At 34.1% G+C, this 12,087-nt stretch overlaps 1 protein-coding gene across 1 annotated transcript in view; it reads right to left on the reverse strand.

The window, feature by feature from the left end:
* AP-2sigma (adaptor protein complex 2, sigma subunit) overlaps window positions 1-12,087 on the reverse strand; it is an 80,136-nt gene that overhangs the window by 39,389 nt on the left and 28,660 nt on the right. Inside the window, exon 2 of the mRNA XM_090400344.1 lies at window positions 3,315-3,464. Within this exon, the coding sequence (XP_090256470.1) occupies window positions 3,315-3,464 (150 nt within the window). The remainder of the gene's footprint in view (window positions 1-3,314; window positions 3,465-12,087) is intronic.

A 12,087-nucleotide genomic window follows, 5' to 3' on the forward strand; every position in this document is an offset into this window, starting at 1 on the left:
ACCAATGATTTTTTTTTTTTAATTTTTCTTAAATGCTGCTTTCAGAAGGAGTAAATCTGCATGATTTTATTGCATGATTATTATAGGTGATGAATGCAAAATTAACTAAGTAATGGAGTTGTCTTCCTATTATTGCTAGGTTACAATAGGACCAAAAATACAATCAAGCACTACATGAGACGCACACACAGACACTAAAGCCATTATTTTATAAAATAATCATTTCCTTAAGATTTCATTTGTCTTTAAAAAATCCTGTAAATTATCAGATGCTGCATCAAAGTCATTGGCATATCGATAAAGCTTCACACAGAGAAAAGATGCAAGAAATAAGTCTCACTGACTATGTTATAGTTGATAGCAATGTTTTCCCACTAGTTCAAGACACAAGAATATAGAGGATTTGAAATATGAAGTGATCACTGTTTAAGTTTTGAGCAGAATAAAATTGAATTTCATATGCAAATGCACACTGTGTAAAAAGTTTTAAAACAAATCAAAATTGAACAGCTTTCAGAGGTGAACTGTAGATTCAAATACATAATCATTTAAGAAAAAATGAGTTTGAAAACAAGAACCAAACCTTGGCGATTCTGTGAGAAACCCTGAAGAAAACACGGATTCAGATAGAGAAGCATGCAGTGAGGTTGTCTGTAAGGAGATAAATAACAAAACTCGATGGTGGACTGCGGAAGTTAAAGCAGTAGTAGCAGTAGAAAGTCAGCTGAATAAATTTATATAGAATAAGAAAGAAATTAGTCAAAATAATAAATTAGCTATATAAGACAGTGTTTTCTTCAGCTTTCCAGTTTCCTCCAACTTTCCAGTTTAGCTGCCACTTCTCTTGATTCTGTACACAACACGATGTCATCTGCATAAACATAGTCCAAGGCGTGTCTTCTCTCACCTCCTCTATCACTACCTCAATCACAATATTAAACAGGAACGGACTTAATGCTGACCTTGATGCAAGCCAACCGTCACTGCAAAACTTTCTCTCTCCCAGGCAGGTCCGAACTCTTGCCTTTCCATTTCTGTACATCTCCTGCACCAGCCTGACATATTTCTCCGGTACCTTCTTCTCCCTCAGGCACCTCCAGACTTCTTGCCTTGGCATTCTATCATATGCTTTCTCCTCTCCAGATCAAGGTGTGTGGGGGTAGTGTTAGTGTGATATTACTCATAAATATTTTTAGAAAACAATAATGACAAATATTGATAAAACACTGGTCTGGTCGATTTAATAATTTAAATATACCACCCAAATACAGAATTTCTCTTAATTATCAGTTATTTATATAGCCTGAAATCAAAATTGTTTTCCTTGCTATATAGCTATGGTTTTTTTTTTTTTTTTTTTTTTTTTTTTTTTTTTTTTTTTTTTTTTTTTTAAAGGCACTTGCAATTTGTTGCATCCTATTTCCATGGGCAAGTATGATGAAATGCAATCTTCCCAGTGTGAATGTGTTAAAGGGGGTTAGAGATTTTGTAGGAAGTCAAATATTGAAGATGAATGTCGGGATATGCCTTTAACCATTATTTCTGGATTCAGAAGCCTGTCCATTGTGTTTTCTTCAAAAGGGAACTCTGATTAATAGAGCACAGTATAGGAGCACTTCAAGCATAGACTGTATTTATCTGGTCAGAGGTTACAGAAATGGCCCCCAAACTGCTTATGGCTTCATGTCCTAAAACTCAAAAGGCTTTCCATATGTGGAATTCAAGTTTTAAAGGGCTCATACTGCAAAATCACTCATGATATGTAACTTATGTTTACTTTTAAATATTTTTCTAAGGAGATTGCACTTAAGCAAATGTCAAATTTTTTCTGTAATAATCTTGTATTTGTAATAAATTAGCCATGAGTCTTTGTTAAAATAATGTGGTGCATGCATGTAATGCTGTTAATTCATGTCTAATTAGCAAGTCTAATCTATGAATAGTGAAGAATTCTAAGAATTGCCATATTTGGAAATTTCAAAAGATGTGCAAAGTATAACATCATCATCATGGTCGGATGTCAATACATGACTATATATGGAAGTTTTGAGAGATGTGTACAACGGAGGTCTTAGCCTATAAAATAAAAAGGCAAGATGTTGAGAAGGATTCTCAACCTTTTCTTACCTGGGTCCGCTGCCACATGGGGTCCACTGTCGAATCAAAAGAGAAGTGACATAGGTTTTTGAGTCTTTTACCTGGGTCTGCTGCCACGTGAGGTCCGTTGTTAGGAATCAAAAGGAAAGAGCAACACATTGCTGCCGTGTGAAGTTGTAAAGGACATAGAATAATTGACGATTCAGACAAAGAAAAAAATGGGGGGGGGGGTAATCAAGAACGAGCCAGAAAAAGAAAGGAAAGGCAAGAAGGAGCACTTTTGTGTGAACAAAGGATTCATGTAAAAGGCAGTGCTGAATGAGAAGTGTAAGTAGTTATATATGTGATAATTTCAAACAAGAGTGTACATCAAGTGTGTGTGGGTACAATAAGATAATGTAAACTGATATTGAATTAAGCTTACTCAAGATATGCTTTATTGTCAGTTTGTGTATATATGACTGGCAGAATATTCTAGACTGTGATTTAGCTTTAAGGAAGTAAATTAGAACTGCATTTCAATCAGGAAGAATTGAAAATAACAGAGAATTGTAATAAACTGAATATATGTGTTAATGGGAATCAAACTGTAAATATTCCTTTTTGATTTAATTAAATAGTTTGCGAAACTGGACTGATTCTGTCAATGCACTATCCTGAAAATTTCGAACCTGCATGAGAAAGATGAAGTATAATCAAGCCACGACTAATTAAAGTGAAGGTTAACCTAAGCAGGAAATGCAAACAAAATCTGCTTTGTCTTTAGTTAAAATCTTATAATCTCACATTCAGTGCATAGTCTAACTGGCACAGCCATAAAACAAGTAAATTTGTTAGACTATAGAGTGTGAGACCATAGAAATAAATAAATAGCAGCAATCGATAATTAAGGCAGTCGACCATTCGTGAATATTAAGTAAAGAAAATAAAGACAAAGCAGGGTAATAGAAAAACAGAACATTTTATAACAATACAATTCTGACATTTTGCTTCATACAACTGAAAACATTAACATTTGACAAGTTTATAATCCATCTTTAAATGCATAAGAATTTTTCTTGCATAATCTTGAGTCTAATAACCAGAAATACATTAAATACAAACACACACTACTGAATATATATAAACACTGATAAATATCTGTGACACTGCAAGAAAATACTTAAATACTTAACTGATACTTAATACTCAATAAGTTTTGAATATCTTCCATTTACCTCAACAAAATTTGTATGTTTAGCATCCCTCACTGTGACAACAGCATGTACTTCTTCTATTAACTTTTGCTTTTCATCGTCATCAAAATTCATATACCACTTTGCTAACCTTGTTTTCCCAGCTCTATTTTGAATGAGAATGAAACGAATCTGAAATATACAAAATCAATTTACAATGCAATTAAATTTCAAATATATATATATATATTTTTTTTAATAAAAAGATTTAATGACTAAAACTGAGAATAATAGTAAGGCTTTATTGAAATGAAAACACAACTAGTTTTGGCTTTTGACAGCCTTCTTTAGGTGTCTTCTAAGAATAGGAAACAGTAATAAAAACACTGAAGTTCAAAACTGTGAAGCACAGGAAAATTGCACTATATAATTGACGTGAAAAAATGTATTTACATTTAAGTTGTTCTTTGGCATTGTTTGTTGAGTGTGTGCTTGCAGACGCTCGTGAACAACAGTACCGAACAACAGCAGAGTGGCTACCAGGGATGTTGTAGCTCAAATTGTTATTTAAATGTTCACAATTAAGGATGATTTCTCTGCACCCCACAATTTTTCTTTCAAACTCATCATGGCAACGAAAGATGTTTTCGGATCTATCCCAGCAAAGTGAATGATCCTGGTGTTCATCATCAGCATTGTTCGAGAAAAGAACACGACTAGACAAGGCACTGGCATGTGTTCTTTTGTAAGAGATGTCTCTCTTGTGTTCCTCCATACGTAATTCAATAATTTATTTGTTTGACCAAAATAAGGGATATTACGATCACACCATATCTTATATACGCCAGGATACTTCAGATTATGATGAAGAGGCTTTGGATGGCTTACTAGCGAGCGGATTGCTGGAAGTGTAGTGAATAAGGTCCTGATGTTGTACTTCTTAAGAACTTTAGCTAATTTTTTGGAAACTGAACTGATGTATGAAATGGAGATGTTACCCTTAAAGTTAGTTATTTCTTCAGTGTGGTGGCTAGGAGGATTTAGAATAAATTTTTTAATGGTTTTATCAGAATATCCATTTTGTCTAAAGACATGAAAGAGGTAATTAATTTCTATTTGAAGTTAATCTAGATCATTCAAAAGAGAGAGTGCTCTATGTCCCAAGGTAGAAATAGTTCCCAGTTTTTGTGGAGGAAAATGATGGGAACTGACTGTGAAGCTATCTATTAGTTTGCATAGGTTTTCTATATATTGAGATTCTAAATTTTCCAGAGCAGCGTGAAAGTTTTATATCCAGGAATGGTAGGGAATTGTCATATTCAAGTTCAACTGTGAATTTTATATTAGGATGCTGATTATTGAGATGATTAAGAAAATCCATGAGAGAGTTATGGCCGTGACTCCAAATAATAAAAATGTCATCTACATAGCGTTTCCAAAGTTTTGGTTTAAATGAGAAGGATGATATAGCTTTTGTTTCAAAATCCTCCAAGTAAATGTTCGCAAGAATAGGAGATAAAGACCTTGGTTGTGTTTGTAGATAGTGCCTTGATATCAGAAGTAACCAGACTTAACGCAATAGCAAACTTTTTTTGGTTAGTTCTTTAGTAATATTAGTACTTTTTCTGTAGGGACATTTGTAAATAAGGAAACTATGTCATAACTTGCTATTATGTCATTCTCGTTGATAGTTATATCTTTAATTTGTGATATAAAGTCCATGGTATTGTTGACGAAGGATGAAGACTTATTAGAAAAACACTTTGGTATTTAGCAAGATGTTTAGAAAGCGTGTAAGTAGGAGAATCAATACCTTCCACGATTGGACGAAGAGGGAAGTTTTCCTTGTGGATTTTTGGAACTCCATGTGTATTATATGGAACTCCATATAATACGTGGGATAAGTGGATGCAGAGAGCGTGGAGAAAGACGAATGTTGTGAGATAGTTCAGTTGTAGTCTTCAATAAATTGTTTGTGCGGTTTTATAGTTCCCATGTTGGATCTTCCTGTAGTATTGAATATATATTATTTTCAAGTAATTGAAGCATCTTATTATGGTATTCTTCAGAGTCGAGGACTAATGTAGCATTGCCTTTATCTGCCGGTAATATTATTCTATTTCTGTTATTTTTAAGTTTTTTTAAAGCCTGTCGTTCAGCCTGAGGAAATGTTATCTGTAGGAGGTTTTGCATTATTAATAATGAAAATGGATTCCATACGTGGGAGGTTAGCCATTTGAGTAGGTAGGAGTAAAGTGCCTTTGCTATTTTAGTAAGGAGAGATTCCTTAAGAATAAATCTTGGTGAAGGAATGAAATTAAGACCTTTGCAGAGAATGCTTTCTTTGGCCGATGAAAGAACGTGAGAGGACTTGTTTATTACAACTTTGTCAGGATTGATGTGGGCTTTTTTAAAATCAAGTGGATTTTGCATTCTCTTAAGATTCTCAAATTTTCTAATAAGGTTAATCTTGTTATCATATTGTATCTGTGTTGCCTGAGCTTCACTATTCATAAAAAACTCATGCAAACTATCATTATCAAGAACTTCAAGCTTTTGAGCTAAAGATCTTTTATCGTTGAATATATGTATATATAAACAATTTTAGTGACAGGCAATTTCAAGTGGTAATGAGGGTTCATTTCAAAATGGGAAATTAAATACAGAATTATTTGTGTCTATTAGCCCACAGAAGGTTATAGGGAAAAATTATATAATTTAAAGTCAATAAGTAGATAAGTTCACAAAGAAAGAGGAAAAGTTTGTTAGAGACTTACCAAAGTGGAAAATCAATCCCAGGCATAGTGGAATTACTATATCAAACTCATTGGATAGCAGGAATAATTTGTTATAACAAAGTTTGTTACAGAATTTCATTCAGCATAGCACTTTACCTAAGGAACTTTAGTCAAGGCTTCTTGGCAGTTTAATTTGGTGTTGGTTACAATGAGAGTCTACTGTGACAGTAGTGCTAGTATTTGAGGACCAGGAGAATTTGTTTAATAAGTACAATTTATATAATAAAATAGTTGTCTAAAATTCACCTTCAGGCAAGAAACATTTTTATAAGGATTCCTTACACTCTAGATGGGATTTAAACCCAGGTATTTCCAACAAAAGAGCAAATGTCAAATGACTTCATAACTGCCAATAACAATGAAATCAATGATCAGAAAATGGTCAAGGAATGATAAAAATATGGAATTTGACCTAGCCTCAAATTTCAAAAGTGTATACATGATGGATTCTGCAGGAAATTGAAATTTGAACAAAATGCACTGATGGGATTTGCACTAGAACATCTTCACAACAAAGCAGAGGGAGATGATATGAGTCATCCACTTTCAACCTAAATCCAAACACAAAGAAAAAAGTCTAAATTTCACAATAAAATTTAATGGAATGAATACAGTACAAAGAGATAATTAAACAGATTGAATCATTCCAATAATTCATCTCTGTCAGACATCTTAAGAATATAATATTAAAATTGGATTAATATACACAAAACAATTAGTTGAAGAAATTAGACAACTTAAGGCCTAAAGTCTGATGAGGAGCACCCTCTGTGGATGAGGTCAGGTGGGAAACCTAAGAAAGTTTTCCAAATATTGGGCAGTTTAACAGACCCTTGTTAAGATGGCATTTTAAATCTGATGCATAATTCAAAGACTTGTATTTGCTGTGATAAAGCATAATAGTTGTATTCCATCTGATCCTGCAAGGTATCCAAAGGCATGGTCAACTAGACCTGACTGACCATAATTGAGGCTGCAGATGTATTTTTTTTTGGGTTCATCTAGGCTGATGAACCTAGATGAACCTTGTAAATACCTGGAAAAGAGAAGAAAAGAAGTGGATCATTAGGAGAGCAGAGATTATATTTCGTAAAAGTTCTGGCTATTCTTTTTGAAGTGCTCTGGATATAGGGAATAGCAATAACATTACTGTAGTCTATGTTGAGAGAGATGTGAGGAGATAGGAAGAACAGATAATTTGTAAATCTTTTTGGTATTGTAACCATTGGAAAGAAAGGTTTGACAAATAAAGTTGAGTTCAGCTGTAATGAAACAGAGGTTGGAAGCACTGTTGACAATGGTTTTGATGACACAACACTGTTCAGAAGAGAGATAGGAAAGGTTATGTTTGTATCTACCCATGTCTTTTTGTAAACTGAGAAAGAAAGGGTGTCATTAGGTAGACGTGTGATTAGAGTATCTGAAAAAGGCAGGCAATTATTTCTTCTTATTTTTTTTTTGTTATTATTTCTTTTTCTCATCACAAGAGTCACTGCCTAAAATAAATCCCTCCAACAGTCAGCACTACATAAAGCATTCCTTTTTTTTTTTTTAGATACTTTAATCACATGCCTGCTAATGGTATCCTTTCTTTCTCAAGTTGAAAGAAAATTCCCACACATAGGTAGATAAATAAACTTTCCCATATCCCCATTCGACATTATGGGGTCACCAAAAACCCTTAGCAACAGAGCCTGCAACCTCTTTTATATCCAGACTTCTTTTAAAGCTACAATCACATTTATTTACCAATGGTTACAATGCCAGAAGATCTAAAAAATTATCTGTCTCTCCTCATCACAACCCTCTCAACATACAGATTACAGTAATGTCATTATTATTCCCTATATCCAGAGAACTTCAAAAACAATAACCAGAACTTTAAAGAAATAATCTCTGCACTGCATTCAAGCATCACGCGAATGCTGGATTCCCTTGTCTGCTCTCCTAAAGATTCACTTCCTCCCTTCTCTGTTCCAGGTGTCGACAAAGTTCCTTGTTCTTGCAATTTATGGTCAAAGGGAGATCTTCTAACATCAGCCTAGATAAACACAAAAAAATACATCTGCCACCACAATTATGGTCAGTCAGTTATAGCTGATCATGTCTTGGATACCTTGCCCAAGATCAGAATAAAACTATTCCATCAAATACCTGGAAAGATTTTTTAGAATCAGCAGTAGATTTAGAATACTAGCTTAAAGGTTGTGTTAAACTGCCCAAGATTTGGGAAACTAATTCTTAGGTCTCCTACCCAACAGCATCCACAGAGGGCACCCTACATCAGACTTTAGGCTTTTAAATAATCTAATTTCTTTGACTAATTGTTTTGTGTGTGTTGTTACAATTTTAATATTGTATTCCTGAAGCTGTCTCTCTGACAGAGATGAAATACTGGAATGATTAAAGCTGTTGTTTTAATTTCTCTTTGTGCTATATTCATTCCATTAAATTTTATGTAAACTAGCAACTAATCTTAAATGTCTTTAAACTTCCTACCAAGGAAGTTTTACTTACTATCTCCATTAGAAGACTTACTATCTCCATGTCTTGATAGTCGGGTCTAATGAGCATGGAATACAGCTGTTACACAACAAAAAAACAGCATATGGTAAGTCCACCCCTAAAGACCATTAATATGGAAAAGGTTCTTATCCACTTAACTGACCTCACCACTAGCCAACATTTTTCTGACAATGCCAATTGAAATTGTGTTTCTGATTATGCTAAAAACCAGTACTTTTACGCAGGAGATTTTCACAGTTCGATGAAGCTATAGGAGAAGAACATCAATGTTCATCAAAAATAACATGTCCAAGTTATTTTCCTGTCCCCCACACATGCCAATTATTTTGTGAATTACTGACTCACCCTAACATAAATGAGTCAGCATGCTACTTCCCAGTATACTTTGAATGCTCTTTCCTTTAAGGTAACCAGGGTATCCTCTGACCTGTCTTAATACTAACTCATCCACCATTTTGATATGCAATAACATATTATGACAGGAATGATCACTTTACCCTAATTCCTAATTTTAATAACTGTCTAAACTTCATTTAGCTTTAGTTTACTAGCATATTTTATGTATTTTGCTACAGGTACATGAAAAAAAAAAAAAAAAAAAATTTAATTTCGACAGTGTGCAGGCAATAGTAGTAGCAAGCTTGATCTGCAAAAAAGGAAATGTTATTTAGAATTTACAAGGAGAAAGGCGATCAGTACAAGGCTTAAGCTAGAAAGGTTACCAGCATAGTAAGAAAAGCTAAATCAGATGAGAAGACCTTAGCCAAGGAGATCACGAATAATCACAAAAAGTTCTTCCACTATGTGGCAAGTAAAAGGAAGAATGACTTCAGAAGGATAACTTTAGTGGGTGCTGATGGTATTGAGGTGATAAAATCAGATGTAATAGTCAAGTTACTGAGTGATCACTTTTCAAAAGTCTATCACCCAAGTGAGGATATCTCTGTACCTGTGCAATAACTAATGTGAGAAATGAGGTTAAGAAATCAGAGGTATTTAATATATAGCAAAATTTAAATGCAAACACTGCTGTAGGTTTAGATGGAATATCAGCTCAGGTGTTGCGTGAATGTGCAAAGGAATTGTCAACCCCTCTTACTTGGATATTTAACTTAAGTTTGAACTCTGGTATGGTTACTAGGGAGTGGTAATTTGGCAAAGTGGTTCCTTTACATAAAGGTGGCTCTAAAACTGCAGTAGTTAATTACAGACCATCTCAGGAGTAGTGGTAAAAGTATTGGAAAAGTTGGTTAAAGACAAAATTCAAGAATGGGTGGATCAGGATATGATACTCTATAGAGGCCAACATGGTTTTGTTAAAGGTAGATCCTGCCTTAGCAATCTATCAACTTTTTATAATAGAATGACATCTGAGTTGGACAAAGGAACTGGCTACACAGTGGTACTTCTGGATTTTGCTAAGGCTTTTGACAGGATACTGTTGTGTCCCATTTTTCTTATTCTATTCTATTAACTTTCTTATAGTTTATATCCTACCGGCTGCGCCATTTATGTTGTGTCCCAATTTACGGGTTTATAATTTCCGCTTATCTATGTTCTACTATTATCTACGCACGAGATATCACCAAAATTTTTTTCTAATATCTAAGTTATTTCTCCCCTTAGTATCCCTAATATTTGTATTTATACTGCGCCTTTTGGGATATTTAGTTTGAGATATTATATACAAAAACAAGGAGAAAGAACTCAAATATGTCTGAAAATGAAACAATGTTGCAGTCGTGACACTTTATCTTGTTTCTTAACATTAATTTCCCGCGTGATTAGGTTCGTATTTTTCAAGTGGTGCATTGGACAGCAATTTCAGACAACTGTTTTATCATTGGACAAAGGGTGGTTTATTAAATTCTTTAACATGGTACAATTCAATTTTTGTTATTTCTCAATTCAATGCTAAACTAAATACTTACAAATTAACATTAACTTATTACAAGTAATCAGGCTATGATCCTATAATGAGTATTATGATCATGCCACCATACATATTCAACATGGACAAATAAGATTAATTCACACTATTTAACTATTCAAACTTAAGTAGATTAACTAAACCCTTTTCTGCACTAACACACATAACTATGACATTTTAACTTTCCAATACATTATAATAGACATGCAAAATTCTCAGGACACTTAATTTTTTACATAACATTAACACTAGCTAGCTTACTTTTAATATATTCTGTCAGATACTAAAGTTCTAGTATAAATTTTCCTTGGTCACTTCAACAGTTCCGTATTAGAATAATGATACTTATCACAGACAAATTTTAGTTAACATTAGATATATTTTGCAGTACCTTTCTTTCTTGGGATTTTTATATGGACCTTTACCTTCTTCTGATTTGGACTATCTTGATATAACCTCACTGATAATCTGCTTCTCCTACGTTCCTTTTGGAATTGAACTAGGCTTACGCTGGCTTAACTTTTCGTAACTCCGAACACTTTTTGAATCATCTATATATCGGCTGTGCACATCGTGGACATCGATTTCTTTACTTCTTTCCCCTTCTCGTAGTTGTCACTGAAGTCGAAACACATAGAAATAAGCTTTCTTTTCCTCGACTATATGGTATTCTTCGCTTCTCACATAGAAAATACGGAACCGAAATTCCGCTCACTTTCGTTTCTGTGTTGTGACTTGGAGATATAACCCCTATCTTGCCACTCAGGAAAACACCGTGAAATCCATACGAAAGAGCTCGCGAAGGGCTCCCTTGGAACAGAATCAAAACCAAAACCAAAAAAGCCCCGTGGATGGGGGGTTTCCAACCCTTTTATACCTGTTCTCCTAACGGCACTTTTTCAAACTTCTTTTCTCCGCTCCCTACTTGTTTTTACTTCACCGACCAATTAGGGTGGCGTTTTTCTGCCAAACGTCATTTGATCGACAGGCCCGTAATGATGTCTCAATCCGGGAACTGACCCTAAGCAATTTTCTGTTGTTTTTCTTTGCTAGCCTCTAACTTAATCCCCTTTCAAATTTTTTCTATGAACTTACTTAATAACTTAATCTCTAGCCTCTCACATACCATCCCTTATGACTAATCCTTTTCTGTCTTATTTATTTAACCTTTCTCATTTAAATCATATCACAATATTAATATTTTCTTTCTTTTGTTAGTTAGTTCAACAAAAACCTTTATTTTTCTTATATATTTTATTGGATGCAAGAATCTTTCTTTTTCTTTTAATTAATTCAAATATTATCTTTTATGCAGGTTTTAATTTATTTTATTTATTCTTCATGTTACACCATGATAGCTGAGAATTCTATATTCTCAAGATATCAGGTGTAACAATACCCCATGGAACACTGTTATGCAAATTGGAGCAGATGGAAATGGATGCTAAATTGGTGATATCGATAGGAGAATGGCTGAGAGAGAGAGAGAGAGATACCAGAAGGTGGTGTATGGAGGAGCAGAGTCCAGGATGAGGCAGGTGACCAGTGGTGTGCCTCAGGG

This window comes from Typopeltis vanoorti, chromosome 11 (genome assembly GCF_054136105.1).
Source record: "Typopeltis vanoorti isolate ZY-2024b chromosome 11, IOZ_Tvanoo_1.0, whole genome shotgun sequence".
Lineage (NCBI taxonomy): Eukaryota > Metazoa > Arthropoda > Arachnida > Uropygi > Thelyphonidae > Typopeltis > Typopeltis vanoorti.